Source organism: Homalodisca vitripennis, chromosome 3 (genome assembly GCF_021130785.1).
Source record: "Homalodisca vitripennis isolate AUS2020 chromosome 3, UT_GWSS_2.1, whole genome shotgun sequence".
In the NCBI taxonomy this organism is placed as follows: Eukaryota; Metazoa; Arthropoda; class Insecta; order Hemiptera; family Cicadellidae; genus Homalodisca; species Homalodisca vitripennis.
The window spans coordinates 12820147-12845294 of NC_060209.1; the positions used below are offsets into that span (position 1 = coordinate 12820147).

Genomic DNA, 25148 nt, shown 5'->3' on the forward strand with positions numbered 1-25148 from the left:
TATTTGTTGTGTCCACAGACAGCTGCACCTTGCCATCATCCACAAGTTTATTGAGGCCGTTTACGCCCTCGTACGGATGGTCCCCCATCCAAAATACTTGAACATCAAAAATGAAGATCGTCAGGTGAGATAATATGCAATAGTGTCTTACAAATGTGTAATATGGTACATTATTGACATGAAATTATTGCCATAATTGAAAAACACAAACTGAAGTGCTGAATTGTTTGAACAGACGGCGTTGCACCTGGCAGTGTTGACAAGGGAGCCACGCCTGGTGCGCCTGTTAGTTTGTGCGGGAGCATCGTCCGCTGAGCTTGACCGACAAGGAAACACTGCACTCCACCTGGCAGTGCAAGCTGATGACCTAAACAGTGTTCGAGCCATCATAGATCCCATCACCACTCCTGAGATTCTCGAGGCTCATCTGCAGTACACGCCTTTCCATGTACACAGAGAAATCGCTAATGTCCACAACTATGAAGGTAGGCGTTTAGTTCAGTGTTGTCTGCATGTTGCATGTTTTCGGTTGTTTTTTTTTTCAGGTGAGGCAGTATAGTTGGTCTCTGTCTGCACACTCTTGAATCTTATAGCTCACTTTTAACGTATAAATGTTTCCTTTGACTGTAGAGTACTCCAAAGTGACTTAAATAGGCAGTTTTATTCTATTGTTTTAATTATTAGTCATTGTAAATTTTTTTACGTGAAGTGCAGCATAAGCTAGGTATAAAGAAGTTTACACAAAATCTACATCTGGTTATGTCCAGAAGATTTATTTGCAATGTCAGAGGGAAGAATAAAAGTATGTAACAAAAAGATTAAGTAAATCAGAATAAAGTGATATTTTGTCAGTACTATTGGCTTTCTCTGAGCGGTGGGAAAGTGGAAAGTTGACAAGACAAAGTAGATTAAAGTGCCATTAAATTGTTGCACAGTCAGACAATAGTAACTCCAGCTAAGTTCTGAATAATCTGTTAAAGTGAAAAAAAATTTTCTGCAAAATGAATGGACCTAAACACTGCAATTCTCGGACCATAAATGTAGTAGAAAGTAGGCCTATTCATTTCTGACAAACCTGATTCCCTTCATAACACTTTTACTCCACAACAGTCGCCAGTAAACTGAAAATATCATTTTATCTGTTCATAATTCTCTTGTTTCCAGTGTATACTCTGAACCAGTTACAATTGTGTGGCCTTGTGTTGTTAGCGCTTTAATTTATCATCCACTTTTATGAAGGCACCAGTACTGGTGGATTACCAGTGTTAATTATTATGACTACCAGTGAAGACTGCTAACTATTTGGTAACTGATAACTATGTGGTTACTGGTAACAACTATGTGGTAACTGGTAATTATTAGAATCTCCAAGAGTAATTTGAAAGTAAAACAAGTTAAGACCCATTCTTCTAGCATTAACTTTACTAGGCCTATAGAATTTTCTGCAAGTAATGGTTTTACTTATGTTCAACACCTACACAAAATTTGACATTTTGTTAGTTCTGTGCTGTATTAGATATAGATAAATTGAGTTTAAACACTGTTATTTCATCGGAAACAGTAATTTAAAAATACAAATAATTGTCTCAATAATTTTTATTTTTAACAGATAAAATAATCAGTGTTGATTTGGGCAGATAAGTCATTATTAGGAATTATAAATATAAAGTTAAAATTATGGAAAATAACACTATAGTAGATACGGTTTTAATCGTGAACCCAGAAAGGCCCCTTAATTCTGAATGTAGCGTAGGTCATTAATTCATAGGTACTAATGAATAGGCTCCTTTGTGATGCTGATGACGCCGGAATGAATGTCATGATTAGTGTTTATAGAAGTGTCCCTGTGGATTTAAAAGCAGGCGGAAAGCTATTAATGGTCTTCACCTACAGAGGATTGAATATTCCATTCAGTTCCTGTGTTGAGATCGGTTTAATCCCTTTTCTTCAAGTAGGAGTGAAATATTAAAATAGGATTTTAGAGGTTTCCTTCAAATACAGTTTTGGCAGTTTTAAAAGAATATTTAAAAGTCTTAATGCTGAATAAAAATTCTTTTTAATTTTTTTGAGTTTATTAAGTGACCCCAGATAATTATAACCGTAATGAAATGGCTCAGAGTTTATACGGAGTTAATTAATATTGTTTCATTGATTGAGTCGAAAAACCGCAGTGGACAGTCAAAAAAGACCAATAACCATCAAACAGCTCGAGACTGAGATGTAGTGGATGGAAATGCCAAGGTCCCCCATTGACCTTATCTGAGCCAGTTTCTGCCACTTGATGTGGCAGAGCCTCTGACCTTGGCTGCAGGAAAATGCTCTATGGGGAACCCCAATAGCTCCCAGGTCTGTTCAGTTGTCATTAGGTCATCCTTATTTTTTCCAATCGTTGCAATATTTTGCCATTTTAACGAAGCTTATGAATGATTTTTGGGGAGATATTTTCTTGTAAAGATATTGGGCGTGATAGATTGTTATGTTGATAAATTAATGACGAATATCTGCCTTCAAACACTAGCCCTATTAGGTTTATAGAGAAAATAGTCTTCCCAGTGGATCGTAGCATTGGAAATATGGCCGCTATACCATCACCTATCTTATCAGTTTTATAGCAGCATTGTGAACACATGACTTCACCAGTTATGCTTATATAACTAGTGCTCAGGAAGCTATTAGAAATACATTGGCGCCCCTGGCTGTCGTATCTCGCTCAATCAATCACGTAGCAGGATAATCACCTCTACCTCGCCGTGACTAATGATCGGGATTGCGAATACTCTATGGGATAATCCTCATTTTTAACATCATGTTAGATTGGGAATACACAAGCTTCACCAACAACCCTATGTTGCCTGTCTTTATCAAGTCACTACTCAGTTTCAATCTGAGCTATATTTTTTTATATAATAAACATTTACTATACAGTAGCAGTTATGTGGCTTCACACAAAATTTCTTAGGCTGTGCATGTGTATGATCACTTGTGGTTCGAGTGAATTATATCTCTGGCACCAATGTTGGTTTTGCTTTGTTTCCCCGATCAAACTAATATATACTCTCTTTAATACAGCTTATACAGCTCTTTTACTAGATGTAAGTACATCCTAGTGTAGATACCTACTGCATGTAGTTGCATGTCACCCGTCCAGGAATATTATACAGTTTTATTTCTAGTGTTTATTGTACTATGGAAATATACAATACACAAATAGGCTTTTGCCTTCGTTTACACGGTTATCACACGAACATGAAGAGTGAAAATTACTTAGTGGACAATATATAAAAAATAACAAAAATTTGAAAAAGGACAAAAAATAACTTTTTGGCATAAAAAATTATATACTTAATTCTATAAACCTGTTCAACATAAAAATCCAGTAAAGTAACATATTACGATACAAAAAGAAAACTATTAAGTTTACTCAAATGTACATATAATTAGATTTTTATATGTATTGTAACAATAATAGTTTCATTATTGATTACAAATGTTTATCTGTACTGTATCAGTATAGATATAGATTTCAAATGTACACGAGTCACGTGTTATGAGAGTGAGAACTTTTATTCGAATCAGGCAATATTTAAATTTGGTTTCCTAGGTATAGTGGCTATGGAGTTTTTGTTAGGATGGTTCAGTTACAGCCTAGAACAAAATATTTTATCGTAACTTTAAATAAAGTCTAATTTTCTTTAAACGTGAAATGATTGAACGTTTTATAAAGCATAAGTCCTTCATTAAAAGAAAAACGTATGTATTTTTGTGTTTCTTGTCGTTTACATTTTATGAAAATTAAGAAATTTGCTTGCATGCAGTGCCTAATAAAAGGATGAAAATGATAATTACGGTACTGAGTTTCTGAAATTTATTTTCAAACTGCCTTTAAAGTCAAAATAAATAATTGTAATTCAGACATTAATGTTTTTATCATATGATTGTAGCTGCATGTGCTCTAAGCAGCTTTGAAAAATGTTGTTGCTTCAGAACGTTATAAGAGATACAGAAAATTAACCCTAACAAAACTTTAAACCTAAATACAACCAATGAAAGTTCAGTTATATATATATATATATATATATATATATATATATATATATAATATATATGAAAAAACTGTTTTAACTACAGTATTATCTCCTAAAACAAAATAAAAAGGGTTTAAAATATAATTTGAAAAATATGTAAGCCTCTTGAATCATACACATCCCACACACACTATTTGGTTTGGGTATAATTTAAACCCATAAATTAATAATAATTGCCTAAAATAATTTCTTGTAACATTGAACATCATTTACATTTACAAGGATTTGGAATTGGAACTGTGCCAATTGTGCTTGCATAAGATATATAACAGGAGAAATTATGTTCAACTTTTTTTTTATCTACGTGATTCCGTGTTCCGTCTTGGTTTAAACTTTTGCTACGAAGATGGAATTTTTCTAAAATGTTAAAACGTAGAAGAACAACATTGAATGATGGAATCAGTTGCAAACTACTCGGAATTCCCATGAGTCACTGCAGGATCCATGATCACTGTTCAAGGTTATAGAGATGTGTGCGTGCATCCTTGGTCGGTTCTTAATTCTTTACTTTACTGCAGTGCCTAATAAAAGGATGAAAATGATAATTACTGAGTTTCTGAAATTTATTTTCAAACTGCCTTTAAAGTCAAAATAAATAATTGTAATTCAGACATTAATGTTTTTATCATATGATTGTAGCTGCATGTGCTCTAAGCAGCTTTGAAAAATGTTGTTGCTTCAGAACGTTATAAGAGATACAGAAAATTAACCCTAACAAAACTTTAAACCTAAATACAACCAATGAAAGTTCAGTTATATATATATATATATATATATATATATATATATATAATATATATATGAAAAAACTGTTTTAACTACAGTATTATCTTCCTAAAACAAAATAAAAAGGGTTTAAAATATAATTTGAAAAATATGTAAGCCTCTTGAATCATACACATCCACACACACTATTTGGTTTGGGTATAATTTAAACCCATAAATTAATAATAATTGCCTAAAATAATTTCTTGTAAAATTGAACATCATTTACATTTACAAGGATTTGGAATTGGAACTGTGCCAATTGTGCTTGCATAAGATATATAACAGGAGAAATTATGTTCAACTTTTTTTTTATCTACGTGATTCCGTGTTCCGTCTTGGTTTAAACTTTTGCTACGAAGATGGAATTTTTCTAAAATGTTAAAACGTAGAAGAACAACATTGAATGATGGAATCAGTTGCAAACTACTCGGAATTCCCATGAGTCACTGCAGGATCCATGATCACTGTTCAAGGTTATAGAGATGTGTGCGTGCATCCTTGGTCGGTTCTTAATTCTTTACTTTTTTCTTGAGTCCATCTGTGTCAATATTGTACGCACTATACCAATACATCTATACATTGTATAATCAATAATCATAGATGACCACAGCTCATCAGTAGTAACGTTTTTATTTTAGTTTTTTTTTTTTTTAATAAAATAAATAATACTTTATTTAGTAAATACATATGATTCATCTATATAAACACCAGCCTTACAGTAGATACAGGGCATCATTTTAAAGTGCAATAATATTTATTAATTAATGGTGCCATTACTGAACAACGTGAAAAGCTATAAATTGAAGTTTATTCCTTTTTGTCCCTACTATTTAATTATTGTGTGCAGAAATAATTTTGTTATTGATTAGAAATGTTTTGTGTGAGGATCAAAAAGAGTAAACACAGGTTCCTTATTAATCCATGTAAATTTTAAGAAATATTTGAAATAATTTTAGTTGTTATTACCAAGTAATATATTAAGGTGTGTACACATTATTTTATATAATGCTCAGTTATTACAATTAGTAATATGCACTCTAAAGTTGTGGTTTTGGTTGTTTTATATTTAACTGTTTATCATAGTATTGAGGTTGTGGTTATGATTAACAATTATGTGAGCTAGGAGAGGTTGGATTGTATTCAAGGTTATTAGCTATATACTAAACTTTTCCGCTTTAGAGAAATAGAAAATAATGTAAAAAGACTGCCCCTCTCAAAACCATTAATTTTATATTCAATTCAAAACAGCTTTATTCATTTAGCATATACACACATATACAAGAATAGTATCAAGATTTAATTACATGTTCGTATATTGAAAACAAACTTAGGCTACAGAAAATACAAAATATATCACAGGAAATAGAGAAAGTTTAAAATACAATTATTACAGTTGTTAAAAGGTTACAATTATAACAGTTACTATTAAAACAGTTACAATTAAAACCGTTACAGTTTAAACAGTTACACCTAAATCAGCTTTTTTGGCACAATACTATTAATTATGGAGTTCTCTACCTCCAGAATCATCACAGGAATGCATTAAAGGAATATATATATGTAGCCTTGTTGATGAGAAACTTTTAATTTTTTAAAATTTTTCAAGTCATATTCAGTCAATTGAGTTCGTATCTCCTTGTAAAAACTAACTAATTCAAAAAATGTTACAAACCTAAGTAATGTAGAGAAACATTGCATATTTCAGGATTTCCATAGTAATTTGTACTTAGAAAATGTGTACTTATTAAAAACATGTTCATTTGTTACTAGGAAAGGTTTATTTAAGCAGTGGCAACCACTCCTTTTTAATTAAATAACATTTAAGCAATTTTAAACTAGGAGTACATCAGGTTACATTCCTAGCACCACTGATGTTTTTTACACAGAATCGTATGTTTGTAATAGTCTCGTTTGGATAACATTTGTGGTTTGTGAGTCGGCTTGTAGCTCGGTTGATGTGGCCAGTACATCCACTGAACCGTGATGAATCACGATAAGAACATCAGCCTCCATGTTCAGAGCTCGGGAATTCCATGACGACGTTGCAGCGCGAGTCTGGCCGATCTGATCTCACCAATGGTCTCAGTTACTCCGGTCTTTCCTAATATGGCGATTACGGCGGTCGAGGCTTACACTTTTTAGGCGTGGCCTCGACCGTCTAATTATAAATAGCGATTGGATGTGTGCATTGAAATTGAGGAAATGTTTGGTTTATCCACAATGCACTGTGAGTAACGAGAGTTTAAAACCAACGTACACGATATCTTGTGATTGGACATTCAGCGAATATTCAATTCGATTGGAAAATTGAATAGCGATGAGAAATTCTTGTGTTGAGGTCGACAGGCCTTGAGGTACAAGATTCTGGGTTCCTCAATGGGACATAAAGTCTCTGCCCAGGAAGAGCACTACTGTATCGTTTCTTTCCCGTTTCAGACCAGTTTAGAAACCACTTATTACGAACTTGTTTTCCGCAAAAACGTTGTTACAACGTCTTCGTGTAATTTGTAGCGTTGAATCACTGCTGTTGTTGAAAAAAGTGCACTTGAACAAGCACAATAATAGTGTAATTGTAGCGTAAACTAAACTTCGTAATAACGATTATACGTGTAATACGTCGGTACATATTAAAAGGACGTCCAATTTATTTTTCATTCTAGTCTGCAAACTCAAAAACATGTATGTAATGCGACGAGTGTGTACACATTCGTATAAACACGTTTCTTCATACTTCCGGCTCACGTCACCGGGAATATACGTGAAATTTGTTTCTGGGAAATGATGCATGCCGGGAAAGCCTGGCTCCGAGGTGGCCTCACTTTCATTAGGGGTTTCTCTATGGCAAATAACGCTCAACAATTCGTTCTTCATAGAATAACACGAGGAAAGCCGACGAAAATAATAGAAAGCGGTATTTTATGCTGCGGGATGTTGTTTCACTGTATAACGGGTGTGGAGTATTTATCCACGCATTATCCACATCCAAGATCTTCTGGGATCGGACTGAACATGTCGAAGGATGAACGCGTATTTCAGACTGAAACAACTTATTCAGTGTAAATATATGTGGAATCAGGGATATATTAAAATAATCGTAAAGGACACACAAAAGACTTTTCGGAATCTTCGTACATTTAATACGGCTGACATATATTTTTTCCAAATAGACTTGTGTTGAGTCATCTATATATTTATACTATTTATTGTCAACAACATTAACGCAGACTACGGAATATAGCAAAATAGACAACAGTAGAAAGGGAAGTGGATTATGCTATACCGTACAGCATATCAGACCCATCCTTCATGTGGATTATCCGATACCGTACAGCACAGCAGACCATCCTTCACGTGGATTATCCTATTCCGTACAGCACATCAGACCCATCCTTCACGTGGATTATCCTATACCGTACAGCACAGCAAACCCATTCGCTCTCACGGATTATCCGATACAGTACAGTAGACCCATCCTTCACGTGGATTATCCGATACCGTACAGCACAGCAGACCCATCCTTCACGTGGATTATCCTATACCGTACAGCACAGCAGACCCATCCTTCACGTGGATTATCCGATTCCGTACAGCACATCAGGCCCATCCTTCACGTGGATTATCCTATTCCGTACAGCACAGCAAACCCATTCGCTCTCACGGATTATCCGATACAGTACAGTAGACCCATCCTTCACGCGAACTATCGGATACCGTACAGCACAGTAGACCTCTCCTTCATGCGGATTATCCTATACCGTATAGCACATTTACCTTCCTTCACACGGATTATCCGATACCGTACAGCACAATAGACCCATCCTTCACGCGGATTATCCGATACCGTACAGCACAACAGACCCATCCTTCACACGGATTGAGAGACGAATATTGCCACAATGTTATTATAAAGTTGACTGACTCTAACCTTGCTTTTATTTCCTTGCCTGACGGTTGGTTTCAAGTCGATGTTTAAAAAATATGATGCGAGAAAAAATAATCTTGTATTTTGAACCTTTCACGCACCCCTACCACCTCCACAACTAACTCGGTTCTTTTCTCTGTCGATTTCACTAGAAACATACCTTAACATAGGTGCCGAAACTAAAATTCCTCATTTGAAGTTTTCTGCTGCCAAAATTGAGAATCGAGTTTCAAGGTGTGACAAACCGAACGTAGGCACATCCCAGTGTTTCTGTGTTCAGTCGCCGGCCTCGACGACCCACCCCTTCGCCGCGGATCAAGGGGTTTCCCCGGCTGAAAGGCGTATTGTAAAAGTGCCGGTCCACATTAGGACTTCTCGGAACCCGTGTCTGTTTACCGTTCAGCGACAGTGACTGCCCTGGAGGCGGTGCCGCGGTGGCGCTATCGCGGCACTCAGATTGGATGCTACATCGCTACATTGCTACATTCACATCGCTGCGCGTGTGGTCCGCCCTCTCTAATCGTTCGGGGTGGGCGACAGCAATTGTTCATCTGCCTCAAAGCTTAATTTTGTGGCTGGAGATACCTATATAGTACAAAATATTAGCATCGCTTTCCTTTGTTGATTTTTACCTAACTGTCACTACCAATGGTCTACTAGCTATTTATAACTAGTAAAGCATTATTTTCTTAAAGGAGGAGCTCTTCTTATTGGAAAAAACTATTTTTATAAAAGAAAACTCACTATTGTCCAAGAATTTTAATTTTTTCACACTAAAAAATCTCATGTGTGAAAAAATCAAAATTATTGGACAATTATTGTGAGTTTTATTTTATAGAAAATAGCAGAAAACATTATTATTTTGTCAATAAATGTCACGATATTCCCAACATTTTTTCATGACACATTCCCTTGTAATTCTTCAAATTACGATACGTTCTGTGTCTCAAATGGGACACGAAGAAAATTAATTAATAATAATACAGTAATGTTACATCCAATGTTAGTAACCGTCTCTTTTACTGCACTTACTATTAGGTTATTTAATTTTCAACAAAGAGAGAAAAAACAGTCCAGTGGAAGCTACTATTTTTAGCTGTTAATCAACATCATTATCTGATCACGATAAAAGTACTGTGCACTGATCTCGACTTAGTCCGTAGCAATGTTACATTTGGGATGGGAAACTTCCATAAATCGCGGAATACTTGTGTACTTGACCTTTATAGTGTTGGGTAGCAGCACAAGACGTATGCGTGGTGTTGCACATTGTGTTGTATCGCGTCCACGTGCCGCTATCTTTTTGTCATTTGACTGATTGCTCACGCCTCATTGTCTACATAATGGCAATTTCCATTTCAAGTGTAGCGGTCGTAAATTACTAACTGTCAAAAGTATTGACGAAAGTTCCAAGAAATTCTGTCAACACTTACGTATGTGCTCTTAGGTAAATCCTTTGCGGGAGTAAACACGACAAGGGTGCAGTGTTCGGCAGACAAGAAGATTACGGTTCATTAGTATTTTGTATTTTTAGAGATTGGCAATCGTGTGTTTGTCACATTAACGGTGCTAGATGCGCGATAAAGTTGTTTGGGTCGGGATTAACTCAAGAAATCCGGAATACGAGGTACTTTCCATCAGATATCCCCGTCTCCTGTTAGGCTTTCTAGAATTAAATGCAGTTTAATTAGAAGCCGAGTAGCTCTTGACCCGATTGACAAGTTTCGAGATAGTGGGGTTTCAATTCTAAGAACTCGGCATGGGCGCGAACAAAGGCACATTCAAAATTATGATTAGATTAATTTTTGTGATAGGGTTTTCCGGACATTTGCCATCGTTCAGTGATACAAAAAAAATCAGTAACACTACTGTTTCGAGATCATTGGTCGGCGAATGCAGATCTGTTTTCTGCAGTTTTAATAATTAGTGTTGTGTTTTGTTTTCTATTAAGTGCATGTTTTAGAGTTAGTGAAGTTGACACAAAACGTGTCTCAACGCTCTGGTATGAGTAGTTTATTTTAACCTAGTTTTTAATTATGTGTTAGGTTAGTTATTTACCTGAAGAAAACATCAGGTTGTAAATGTCGAAACGCAGTGTTACTGATTTTTTTTTTATCACTGAGCAATGCCAAATGTCCGGAAAATCGTGTTTCCTTCACAATCCTTCCATCGTCAAAAACAAAGAGTAGAAAGGGTTAGGATAACAGTACTCGATCAAAATTTTTGCTTCTATGCAGTTTCATTGAACGATTTAGAATTCACGGATTCGCCGATTACTATCAATTAGATTCATTTTTCAGATCACATTGAACATAGATTCGGCATCGGCCAGGTCAGTATTTACCAGGTAGACAGCTGGAAACGGGAAATAAATTCCGAGCTCTCGTGGTGTGGAACCCCAGGTCTTTGTCCTCATCTCGGGGGGTTTCCAAATCCCACACCGCCACTCTGGTTCTCATCAGTGATGAGCGGAGGCTCGGCTGGGCGGCGGCCATTTTGTCGGACTTTCGCTTCCTTCCAGTGAGTGGGCTGCGGGCTCGGGCTTCCCCGCCGTCCACAAACAACCGGACCGTGTCCCATGGTTCTCGGTCGTTGTTTGTTCCACGACACGGCGTAGATGAGTGTCGCAGCTTCACTAGCGTGCATTTGCGACTCGTGTCCAACGAACTATTTTATGATCTTTACAACAACCTTTTCTTTTTCTCCGGTTGACCATCAAAACCAGACAGTTGCACATTTTTCCAATTCAGAGAGCTGAAACAATAAAAGGTTCACCGAGGCCTCTGCAGTCATAACTTGGTCAGTGGACACTACTGAACTGTTATTGTCCGAGGAACGCCGGACCTGAAACGATCGGGTTAACTTTGTAATGCACAAATTCCCGAGCAGCAAACTAAATATTTTTGAGGTTAGCGAGCGTTAAATATACATATATCGTGTATCGTTTAAGTATTTTTGTAAAGGCAACATAGCTTTATATAATCCGTTTATGTGCCAATAATACTTGGCTACTGTGCCGCAGAATCAACCTGTCAACAGAAACATACTTTGCGGAGTATTGGAAATACTCGGGCAATTTACTACTTTACTATGAGCAAAACAAGCCATCGCCCCACTGACGATTATTAATACGATATTAATTTTTCAAATTCAAAATAAATTTCAGAGTGTTTTTTTTTTTATTTCCTGGTGGTTGTAACCCAAACACGGTGAGAATTTTATTAATAAGACAGCCACGAGCATCGTATCTTACACAAGGACAACAGCTGCCGGTCTAGTCCCGTTATCCTCGTTTGTTTTGTTTGTGCGGAATAGGAAACCGTTCCATCGACCTCCCTCCACTATCACCCACAGCATGTGATTAGCTTATCACGCGCCCGTTTGTCCGCTTAATGCCCGTTTTATATCCGAGCCGGGAATGCCTAAGTATGCTAATTATCCTGTAGGTCGCGGGACTCCGGATTGCGCTATCTCACAGTGGGCGCAGGCGCCGCAACTACATCGGACTGTCATTTGTTTACATTCGGGTATTTTCGAGCGCGGGACCGTTAGCTTGCCGCGGGTGAGTTGTGAGTGACCTTGACTCCTCTTGCCATACTCGACAAACATGACGTCCTCACCCTCGTCCTCACCACGTGCCCCTCAATAACACGGCTCTTCGTGGCGGGCGTATACCCTTCGGGTAGGTTCAAGGCAACGGGGTGTACCTTCTGACGCTAATTGTTAACTGGATGTTCCTCACGTATATTCGTTCACTGGTCGATGACGCAGTGGAGCGGGTACAGGGGTTATCGCAAGATAACAGAGTCAAGCAACGTTGAGCGTGGCTTCTGCTTGGATGGGTGACCGCTGAGCGATCCTGACCTTGCAAGCCGCCCGCCTACACAGTCGTGGTCGTTCAGAAGTCACCTTAAGCCGCTGGTCTCCAGGTTAAGAGTCAGATAAAGACGTATTTGACCGTAACCCCTATATATACATAATTGATCGATCAAATACCCCAGATGTTGAGCTTGTGTTATACAATTCCACTTTGGGTCAAACATATAAGGGAATTTCTTACTAATATAATATGTCACAGAAGGGTGGCGTCTTTTTTATGTTGGACAGGTTATGTTGCAATGTAAAAAGGAGTGTACTACAGTGTGAGGCCTTCTCGTTTCCTGCGACAGTATTTCGTCCTAATGTCTCTGTACGAAATTAAAGATAAAACATCTTATATCCGACAGATAAGGGACCTGGTGAGATAAAAAAGATAAGAAAAACATCGTATATCCGACAGATAAGGGACCTGGTGAGATAAGGAAATAGATAAGAAAAACGTCTTTTTTGGATTTGCAAATGTGTTTGACATGGACTTGAGGATAATTTGACCTGCGTTGGTCACAAGACAGGACCGTGGACTTGTGCCGCTATCTGCTATCCTATATCGCCAGCGGGTTTCCCTAATACCCGAAGAGAGAAATTGTTCGAGGCACGGCCGCCCGGACTTTCTAAGCTTTCTTATCCCGCCGAGTGTCGCCGGTATTCCCCGCCAGCTGACTCCGCACTGTTAGCGCCCAGATGTGTTAACCGCTGCATGTCACGTCGCTACGCAACAACTCGACCTTGTTGTGTTACGTTCTGTTACGTCGCCGGGCGTAGTGGGGATATCGGAATTTACCCCTCCCCCATCTCCCCGTCCAGAAATCAATCAAAGTTCGGACACTCTTTGCTCGTCACCGCCATCGGTATTCAGTCTAAAAATTACCATATTTCCACGACCTCAGAATTATTGTAGGGTCACATCACTGCAGTTTAGTTATCGAGCGCCCACACGGGCTTGTTAGACTCAGACTCGTGTATGTCTGTCTGTGTGGATAAATCTGGACAGAAAGGTCCTAGAGACTTGAAACTTGGTACTTGATTCCTCCAGGTCAAAGGAAACCCTATTGGTTTCGGATTTAAAGGGCAGTACGTCCATCTGTATATCCATCCGTCTATTTTATGTATATTTTAACAACAAATTGAGCTTGTCAAGTCTAAAGGAAATAATTTCCCTTGTGTGTGCAACAGACGGTTATATACATGTCTATTTACTAATAAATTAAATTTCACCTCCCACTAGCTTAAAAAAGCTATGTTGAATACAGTAGAACCTCGGTTAACCGAGCCTCGCTTAACCGAGACTCCGGGTTAACCGAGGCCGTCCTCGGACGATTTTTTTTATTTAAAAAAGCAAAAGAAAACACGCACAAACTACGTACAGTAATGAGCGTTTGGGTGCTCCTTTTATCGCAATACGCACGCTAGCCTGCAATGCGTTAAAACTACTGTACAGTAAATTGTTGGCAACTGTTGTGTTTCCTCGGCCAAAATATTTGCGTAGCTTAGCGCTTATCTTTGCCGAATGCATACGGCACTGTCACCCGACACCGCTCGCCAGAGCAGCTGCAGGTGTTGTAACCCGACACCGCTCGCCGCCGGACCAATGCGAACTGTTTCAATGCCGAGACGCGACTGAGCCACTCGCTCTCCCCACCACCCCGATTCGACTCCGTAGCTTATTGCGCATCTAGTGGGCTGTCCTGGTGTACAGCTTCAGCTCGGATGTGTTCGTGCATCATCATCGGTCTGCCCGAAGACGCCATTTCGTCTCAGTGGCAGTCCTTTGTTTACTTTTTACAAGTCAAGTGTCTATCACTGTTTTTTTTTATTGTGTGTTTTAAGTGCAGTTACAGTAGGGTGTAAATGAGTGCTAAACGCAAACGTGTCGTTGTGTCCTTAGAGACTAAACTAAATGCGATTCGTCGTCTGGACAATGGTGAGTCAATAAGAACAGTCGCTAAAGACTTGGGTGTTGGTGAGGTTACCGTCGGAGATTGGAGGAGGAAGAGGGCTGAGTTAGAAAAATGGGGTGCTCAGAGCTTAAAATTCCAATTGCAATTCAGAGAGAAAAAACGTTTAAAAAAGTGTGAGTATGAAAAAACTTCCGAGGCTTTATTCTTATGGTTTTCGGAAATGAGAGCAAGGGGAAGTCCAATAAGTGGGCCTATTTTGCAGGCAAAAGCGCTAGATTTCCATAAATCTTTTGGCGATGGCGATGAACCTTTTACCGCTAGTTCCGGGTGGTTAATGCGATGGAAGAACCGTTATGGAGTGCGGCAACTTAATATATCTGGGGAAAAACTTTCAGGTAATGAAACTGATGTGACAGTTTTTGAAGAAAAAATAAGAAAATTGATTTTGAGTGAGGGTCTTACATCCGATCAAATATTCAAACTGTGATGAGACAGGCCTTAACTTCAGAATGTTGCCCTCAAAAAACTTTAGCCAGTCAGCAGGAAACATCAGCTCCTGGGTATAAGAAATCTAAAGATCGAGTTACAGTTTTAGGATGTGCCAATGCTGCAGGAAGTTTGAAACTCAAACCAGTTGTAATAGGCAAGTATAAAAAGCCACGTGCTTTTAAAAATACTAATGTGGACACATTTCCCAGCACATACACAAACCAGAAAAACGCATGGATGGACCTCGCGGATTTTCAAACAATGGTTTTTTGAGGAATTCGTTCCAGTCGTTGAAGCTTTCTTGGAGAAACAAAAAAACTCCCTCGCAAGGCCCTTCTTATTCTTGACAAACGCTTCGTTCCCATCCAGATGCTGATGAGCTAGTCAGCGATGGGCATTAGAGCCTTATTTTTGCCTCCAAACGTTTACTGCCCTCATCCAGCCTCTAGACCAGGGAGTTCTAGAAACTTTTAAGCGAAACTACAAAAAAGAGGCTGCTTAGAAATCTACTGGAGAAGCTAGAGGACGGGCTGGGTGTCACTGATGCTCTCAAGTTAATCACAATGAAAGATGTTGTCTACTGGGTGTCAGAAGCTTGGGATAACGTTAGGGAGGACACTATAAGAAGGTCATGGCGCAAACTTTTTCGGAATTGAAAAGGCAAGCCGCCAAGAGACAGCTGCTCCTGAAAACCAGCCAAGAGCATGTCCTCCTGAAAATGAAGAGCTTGTGAATCTTTGTAACCACCACTTCCAGTGGCTGAAGCCCATCAGTGCAGAGGACATCAGTGAATGGATCAATGGAGATGAGGATCAGGCCCTAACTGATGACGTGATTATCCAGATGCTCAACCAACCAGAAGATGATGACAAGTAAGTTTTTGATTTTTTTATTTATGCAAAATTTTAACATAAAAACATAATCCAACATCAATTTTTTAACACAACTACAGTATATTTGTTACACTTTAGTTAAATGTTGCCCATTCATCAATCCAAAACTAATTTCATACCAATTCCAACTGCTGCCTTTTGAATTGCGTTACGGTTACGTAAAACAAAAGTTTTTTTTTACAGCGATGAACCTGATGGGGCGACTGAGAAAATATCACATACAGAAGGTCTAAAGAACGATCGAGGGAGCACTGGCATACATTGAACAACAAGAAACCGCAACAACAAACGATTTAGTTTGGCTGCGACGCTGGCGCAACAGGGCGGTAGCCCTAAGATCCTCTAATCTAAGTCAAAAAAACAATAACTGATTTCTTTGGGAAAAAAGATTAGCTTACTTTGTTTATTTTTGTACAATGTACAGTAAATTAATTTTCATTTCTTTGATTTAATTTTTGTAAACAGGAATACTGTACTGTAACTAAACTTCTGTACATTGTGTAGCCTATATCATAACGTATTCAGTTGTGCAATAAATTGAGTGTTATATTAAACAGTGTTTAGTATTGTGAGTGTTACCGTTTCCTCTCACGTTTTATTGCGTACTAATAACATTTTCTTGTACTAATAAACTAAACAACAGTTCAGTTAATAACTTTTGTTCATGTTTTTAGTATATCTTGAGCTATTTTTAGCCCCGGTAACGATTTTTAGGTTACGTTCCGTGTTTATCCGAGGTTCGCCGTATCCGAGGTACCCTCGGTCCCAATTACCTCGGTTAACCGAGGTTCTACTGTACAAGTATATGAGTGTGTAACTAATAACTTAGCAGCTAATACAGAGAAAGAGTGTGTACATCTAAATTTAAATAGTCACAAAAAAAACTTAATAAATTCTCAGAAAATTCATCTAAGATAATCTTGTTTACAACCTCATTTTTTGTACAATTGCAGCCAACTTGTAAATATCTGAACTGTTTCAGATTGTTAAACTCCTCTTAATACAAATTATTTTCACAATAATGCCTGTATATTTAAAATTTACAGTTTTATGTTCATGAATACATTTACAACACACCAACCAATACGTAAAACTTTATATCTTTCTGAGGCTTTTCGATTAGCAAGGTTATCTTCATCAGACCCATCACAAAAGTACATTTAAAAAAATAATAGTTAGACATATGTGATTTTAATATTAATTTGTCCTGTGTGGCGTAGTGTGTAAAATTAAATAAAATCATTACTGGAATTATACTATATAAATATGCTTGTTTTACTGATAGCAATATGTATTTTTATATTATAGTAATATAATTATATTTACTACCCAATACAAGCTTCATTTTCAACATTACAACAGTTTTATGTGTTTGCAAAGTTTTTTTTGTGTTGCTATTTTACTTTAAACACTCAAAGGAGTACTGGAGTACTAGTACTAGTACTATGTAGTTTTACACTTGTCCAACTATCCCACCATTAGTACCTCATTGTGGTGGCCTTATCTGGGAAAACCACAGGTTATCTGCAAGTAGAGTTTATGTAAACCGACTAGTAAATATTTACCAATGCCACCATCCTCTCTCGAGCCGTGAAACTTTCCACCATGTCATTTAGGTACTTATCGCTGTGAAAATAATATTTCATCCTTCAGCATTGATGGATGAATGCTTGATTTTAAATAGAAACAAAAATAGGATGACAGATTGCCTATTAAATAGTTTGTAAAGTATTAAATTAAACATATTTTAGTAATAGTGCTTTTAATGTGTACCTTCAATATTACTGTTATAATACAGTAAACCATTGGTTATCAATTTGTAGTTGTAGTTGTATTCCGTTATAAAACTCTACATTCTGTTATAAAATTAACTTTAGGATACAGAACTAGTCTACAAATTTTAATTATTGTAAATTTAGGGTGGATTGAACAATCTTAACCAGCTACTTATTGGTATAATGCTTTTGTTTTGTAATAAATTTTTAATTTTATCGTCATTTTATTATTCTTGTTTCAGGTCAAACGTGTGTCCATTTGGCAGCTCTTAATGGCAACGTAGAGATTCTTCGTCACCTCCTTTGGTTCGGAGCAGACATCAATGCTAAGGCAAGCACTTTTGCGTTTTAGTCCAGAATGATAGTCAAGAATTGTGAAAGTTTATGCGCACAATGATTAACTATTCAACATTCGAAATAAATTAACTAGAGTTGGAATTAAACTTAAATTAATGCAATGAAGAGATAAAATTGAGTTTTATGATGGACATTACACCAAGCAGCAGGTTAGGGTCAAACCTGATAACTTGAGGCCAGATTTCCCGTATCTGCTGATTGCGAAAATCCCACAATTCATGAATTGGCATTTCTCTCAAACTTACAGACACTTTCTATCTGAGTGTCTTCGTTGATTTCTTATTTTCGCTCTTTAATCAGTAGTTAGCTCTTTTTCTTGGTATGAATTAAATTTTGGAATAAAAAATCTATACAATAATATGAGACATATCATTACAAGCCTGGCTGGTGGCAAATAAACTGTTCTTTAGTGCACTAAGGCCCGAGATATACTTTTTAAAGTTTGCATGAGTGTAATAGATTGGTTTCTGGCGATATCACAAGTACATTATTAAATTCGAAAGTGCCTTTGTTTGTTTTGTTTTGCTGCGTAAACATTTCAACTGATTTTATCTAAATTTTACATGGACATTCATACGGTCCTTGGGATGAATATAGGCCTAAGCTTATTTCGAAAATCCCTCCGGGCTATGCCCCAGTGGTTTCTGAAGTAGCGAAAAATCCTATCTTGATTTCTAAAGTTGTGATATGTTAATTGGAAGAGCCTGTCAAATGTAATCAACTGTTCTTTGAAAACATTGTTCTAAGACATCACAACCTTATGTTTAATTAATTTAAATATTTCTTTATATTTGTTTTAATTTATAGTGTGGAAACATAGAGTAAGCTTTATAGTAACAACACTTCTTATTTCAACCTTTTTTCCAAGTCCTTTTAAAAAAGTTAAAGTTTTATTAAAATTATTCTTTTAAATTGTACATTTTTAGCAAATATAAAATATTAGATATAAAAGACAAAGTTACTATCTAAATTTTACTATAAATTGAAAGACTGCTATGAAACCCATTATAATTGTCTTTCGACAGAAGAGGCTTTTTTGATCTTCTTGATCGGGTAACCAGGCAAAATCAACTAAGGAAGAAAAAAAAAGAAACGTAAAATTAAATTACAATGGTCATAAATATACAGTTTTTGACAGATTTTCATGATCGTGGCAACAAAGCAAACTCAACATGGGCATCAGAAATATAATTCACTTGAACCAGAAGTGCTCATTCATGAGCAAACCCACGAAATTGCATGTGAAGTTAGTAACTTCGTGGGTAACTGTTAGTAAACAATAAATCCACATGTCCAGGCTTGCAATGACATGTCCCCTACAATAACAAGATTTTTATCTTGTTTATTATGACGCTTGTCATTAGCGATGCATTTGTTACGATCTTCTAAAGTTATATTATTGCAGTAACCAGTAAACTTTAGAGTTTGTGTCTGACGCTAACTAGTATGACGCTAGTAGAAGATAACATTGTCCATCGAGGTCAGTTATTGATAAGGTTCACAAGGCGGTTTTATTCAAGGTTAGATGGTAATGGTGTTTTGGGAGTAATCACACCATATATATTTTCCTCACTCGACTACGATTATCATGTTTTCTGTTTGTAAAAATTAGTTTTCTAGCTAGATGACTAATTTTGAGAAGAGTTACTGGAAGATTATATGGATTTAAAAGTACAGAACAGTTTTACTGTGTTAAAGGTAGACACAATAAATTCTATAAATGCATTGTAGTAGCCAATGGTTATGTTTTCTCATCAATATGTAGCAAATGTTGTCAATGGAATAGTGTTAAATTCAATTCAAAATTAAAATATTATCGTAAAAGAATAGTACTGTATTTTCAAATTCTTACATAGTGTATAGCTAATCCTGTAAAGAAGCGTTTAAATTTGTTCTAATATATTACATTTTATTTCTTAAGTGTCTTTTTAAAGAATTTGTTGTTGCAAATGATAAAATACAATATAATAAATATTTATTATATTGACAAATGTTTAAATTCTCTGTACAACATGTATGCATCACATGCCTATAATTTTAATATTGTGAAAGTTAAATACTGTAACGGAAACATAACCCTGTCACTTTTTTATTTGTAAAAAGAAATTTTTAGTCTCTTAATAAATCTTCCAGGCAGTAATTTTGCCTTTTAATATTATTGAACTCTTCTTTCTTTTAAAAGAAAACACAGTAAATTTGTTCTAAGTTGCTAAATATAAGTGTGAATAGTTAGAGATACGTATGCTTTTTTGTTAAATATTGAGTATCCAAAAGTTTACTTGGTATTCTTATATAATATCATCTTTATTTTTTGACCTAAATCTTTTGACCTTCCTAGTCAAAAACTGTCTATACATGGTCTGTGAGTATTTTGACGTAATTAAATCTAACTTTAATTGGAAAATATTCTAGCCCTAGTGATCTTTGACCATTCTTTTGCTGTACAGTCTTCCAACAATAAAAATCTTGAATCTTTGTTCAAACTGTATCTAATGATCGTATCTCTTCCACAGGAATGGAAAGGAGGACATACATGTCTACATTTGGCGGTAGAGCGTGCAGATGCAAGACTCTGCATGTTCCTGTTGGGCGAGACCGGGATAGATGCAGATGAGATGAATTACGCAGGTTATACAGCGTACCAGGCTGTCTGGGACATAAACGAGGACATTGCGTCCGCTCTCCGCAACCACGGTGTGGACACGTACATTGCCAGTGACAGCGACAGCGACGACGATGTGAGTTGAGAGAGGTGTGGATAACTTGAGTTTGGTTTGAGTTTTACTCATAAATATTTAAAAATTAGGTAATAGTGATTCAGCCTCGTTTGGACCTTCATAAGTACAATAAGTCCTTAGAAAAAGATAGAAAGACTAGTTTTTTGGCAACTTTTTGGTCAGGTTCTTAACGTAATCTCCTTTCAGCTCTATATATTTATCAAATCTTTTTTCCAAGTTTTGTAAACTACCCAAAAAATAGATTTAGGAAATTCTTCAGAATAACCATTTGCTTGCTCAGTAACCTACTTGTTTATAGTAAAGCTTAGTCTGCCAAGCAGTTTTTTAAAATTTGGAAACAGGAAAAAGTTACTGGGGGCTAAATCTGGCGAATACAGTGGGTGTTACAATGTTTCAAACTTCACTTCAGCCAATTAGGCTGTCAACCACATGGTTGTTCTTATTGTCCTCGGTTAGCCCATCCCACGGAAATTGTTTTTACTAACTGTTTTTCATGGAAAATTAAAGCGACTGCACCTGTTTTCAACTATTTCGTTCACCTTAATTCGCTGATCATTCAATATCATTTCCCAGGTTTTTTCAATCATTTCGCGAGTAGACACTTCCACTGGTCGTTAATATCTTAATCAATTTGTTTTGCAGTCTTCTGTTTTTGTGAAAATGTACTGTTATTTTGTATTGTAACTGTAACTCGCCACTGAAAATGTAACAAATTTATTTTCGTAATTTATTTTAACAATAACACAAGTAATTATAATTTTGTAAAAATGCGCGATTAGGCATTTTTGTTAAATATTCTTGTAGACCTATTCATACCTTATCAGATTCACAAATTAATATTTTGATGTGGCCAATATTAATCACTGTTTATTGTTCCTCAGATGTTGGACATGACAGATAGCAGTTTCACCAATGGCTTCCAAGTGAACGGTCTTGTCAACGTAGGGGCCTAAGGGTCCTCTGAAGTATCTCCAGCCATTCCATCCGGGTTTCAGTCCAGTTCCAGCTCATGTTCTCCACACGTAAGATAATAAGTTGTGGAAGTATTTCATACTGAACCTATTGTAACAGAAATATAACGACACTTCCATGTCTATTGTGTTATCTGTAGTCGATTATCTGCCAAACTAATTTTTTGCCCACACGGATTCTTACTAAATCATACTCTTGACGGTTGAAAAATTTCATATTTTTAACTTCGTTCAGTGTTTCAAGAACCTAAATGGTGTTTTATTAAAGTTTGATAGCCAAGTAGCAGCTCAAGTAGTAGCCGTATTTAGCTTACTAACTATCAATGGTAATATATTTTATTCGGATTATTATCGCCTCCTTGTGGCCTTGACTAACAAAATTGGAGAGATGATTGGGCAAAATTGGTTTCATTCAGTTCCCTTAGTTAAAATAAATTTTAATTATTTGGGAATTTGAGAGGAGTTGGTTTGAAATTAAAACGATTTACCGGAAATTGTTCTGTCTTTCCATGATTGTTAGTCTGCATTTCTCAAATTATTAACTTTCTTACGTAAATTATTATTCATTCTTTCCTCAATATAAAATATAGTTTCTTGAGTATGAATTTAACTGTTAAAAAAATTCTATTTATTTCATGTAACCAATTTTATTCTGTTGCAAATTTTGTAAAACATTAGCTCTTATTATATATAATCGTATAAAAATTAATCTATTCTAATATTTAAATTATTTAAAACTTATCATAAGTAATTTTATTTTATTAAAAACTGCAACAAAACAATAATCGATTCTTAAATAGTTGTGGAGAGACGAATTTAATGTCTCGGGTATTGAGTTTGTTTCACAAAATACTTGTTAAGAAATGTGTACATTGCTGTAAATAAACTGATACACTGCCTGTTCGTTATTATTGTTTACCTATAATATTATTAATGTATAAATATAATATGGATAGATATTTTTAATGCTTAAAAGAAATTATGATCTTGCACATTAATAATATGTAAAGAAATTAATGAAATTGTGTTTTAAAGGTGAATACCCATGTATTTATTTTGATCATTGAGAAGTTGTCTTTCTGTATACTTAACATTGTTAAAATTACGATCCCTTTGGCAAGGGATCTTTTTGGCTCGATGGATGTGTTCCTGAAACTGCCGTAACGTTCAGAATTAGAGAAAGTGGTTATACCTGTGAACGAGCAAGACAATGTTTGATGTATCAGAATCAGAATCAGAATCAGAAACCATTTATTAGTCATATTCCTTGAGAACAGATTAAAAGTCAAAAAATAGTGTTTGTGTTATAATGGTGTAAGTGTTGTGTTTGTGATACTTAGTTTTCTGGCATGATTTTAGTCAGTCCACGGTTGAGGGTCCCTCCTCCAGTTTTTGAATTCTTCCACTGTGTAGTAGGGACGGTCGAGGAGCCAGCGTGAGATCATTTTCAGCGTCTTTTCCTTCTTCACTTCTTCAGGTAGGATGTTCCAGAAATTAGAGCCTACATATGTGGGTTGCTTTTCAAACATTGCTAGTCGATGTATTGGCAAAGGTAAAGTTATTTGCTGTTCTTGTGTTGTGATTGTGAGTTTCATTACCTCTTGTTGGGTTTTGCCGCACAGCAAAGAGTATTGTTTCCAGTATATATAAGTCTATTACAGTGAGGATTTTCTGTTCCTTGAAGGCCTCTCGGCAGGAGTCTCTGGTCCCAGACCAGTGAGGATGCGAACAGCTCTTTTCTGGAGCACTAGGACTCTCTGGAGGTTTGCCTTGGAGGTTCCTCCCCAAACCACAAGCCCATACCTGAGGTGCGATTCGAAGACGGCATAATAAGCAGTCTTCGCCATGTCTTGATTGCAGATGTGAGTGAGTCTCCTCAGTACATATAGGGCAGAGCTAAGTTTGCTGCATAGGTTTTTTTATATGGTCAGTCCATGTTAATTTGTCGTCAATTGTGACCCCAAGGTACTTAACTTTTCCAATTTTGTTCTAGGATCTCTGGTAGCACGCATACCTCTTCTTTTTTGCTCTTCCAAATGATTAGCTGCTGGCTCTTTTTTTCATTTAATATTAGGTCATTTCTCTCACAGTATTGTTGTGCCATATTGACAGCAATGTATGACCCAACCTCAATGTGTGCAGGTGTTCTGTTTTTCAGTAAAAGCACTGTATCATCCGCATACATTAGTGTTGAGCAGAGATTATTTAGGTAGTCTGGGAGGTCATTGACAAAGATGATGTAGAGAACAGGTCCCAGGACTGATCCTTGTGGGACTCCTCTCTGTATGGGCAATGGTTTTGACTTGATTTTCTTTTTTACACCATCTGCAGTTCTAGTTATTTCAACTGTTTGGTTCCTTCCTTGTAGGTAGCTTTTGAACCATTTGGCAGTTAGGCCTCTGACTCCCAGTTTATTCAGTTTACTTAGTAACATCTCATGGTTGATACAGTCAAAAGCCTTACTGTAGTCTAGGAAAATTGCTGATGTTGAGTTTCCTTCTTCTGTAGCTTGGATAATGAATTCAACGAGGCTGGCAATCGCGGAGGTTGTGGAGTGCCCCGCTGTAAAACCATGTTGTCCCTTCATGTGAATGTTGTTTATGGTGAAGTGATGTAAGAAGTCTGGTCAATACAATTTTCTCTAAGATCTTAGAGAAAGTAGATAGTAAGGATATTGGTCTGTAGTTCCCCTGATCGGTAGGGTCTCCATTTTTGAGTTTCGGGTACACTCTGGCTAGCTTGAGTTTTGCGGGGAAAATACCTTGCTCTACGCGATTTGTTCATTATGTTAACTAGTGGCTGTACCAATTCTTCCTCACATTTTTTCACTATTGCTGGAGATATCTAGTCTGGACCAGCGGAGTGTTTTGTTTTCATTGTCTTTATTATCTTGCTCACTTCCTGGTTGTCAGTTGGCCAGAAGAAGAGGCTACCAAGTATTGAGTCATCTAGTGTGTGTGGTACTTCTACGTCAGGTCTTTCAATATTTGCCAAGGTATTGTTGGCTATATTCACAAAGAATGAGTTCAAATGGTCAGTGATCGTAGCTGGGTTTTTCTATTGTTCTCCCATTAACATGTAGTTTGTACAGTTCATTTCCACAGCTGTTATTTGACCTTTCTTTATTGATTTAATTTCCACATAGCTTTAGATTTGTTGTCTGAGTCTTTAACAAAATCTGCTGCTCTTTGTTTTCTTACATTTTTTAGGTGGAGATCGTATTCTTTTTTCCTTGTATTAGCGTCGATCTTATTTTGCTCGCTCCCCGTAAGAGTATAGGTTTCTTTGGCTTTGAGGAAGCTGTCTCTCTTCAGCTTTAGTTCATAGTCATGTATCTGAGGCTTTCGTTTTTGTGAGATTTGTTTTTCTGATA

The 25148-nt window shown here is 36.7% G+C and overlaps 1 protein-coding gene across 4 annotated transcripts in view; it reads left to right on the forward strand.

Moving 5' to 3' along the window:
• The window catches only part of LOC124356582 (NF-kappa-B inhibitor cactus-like), a 55093-nt gene extending 32419 nt beyond the window's left edge, over positions 1-22674 (forward strand). For 3 of the 4 annotated variants that reach the window (XM_046807668.1, XM_046807667.1, XM_046807666.1), the window contains exons 3-7: positions 19-124; positions 236-485; positions 17952-18040; positions 20580-20804; positions 21686-22674. In XM_046807668.1, the coding sequence (XP_046663624.1) occupies positions 19-124; positions 236-485; positions 17952-18040; positions 20580-20804; positions 21686-21757 (742 nt within the window). In that variant the 3' untranslated portion in view covers positions 21758-22674. Of the gene's footprint in view, positions 1-18; positions 125-235; positions 486-17951; positions 18041-20579; positions 20819-21685 lie in introns of all 4 variants that reach the window. The other variant, XM_046807669.1, reaches the window with a different exon arrangement.
• The last annotated feature ends 2474 nt before the right edge of the window (positions 22675-25148 follow it).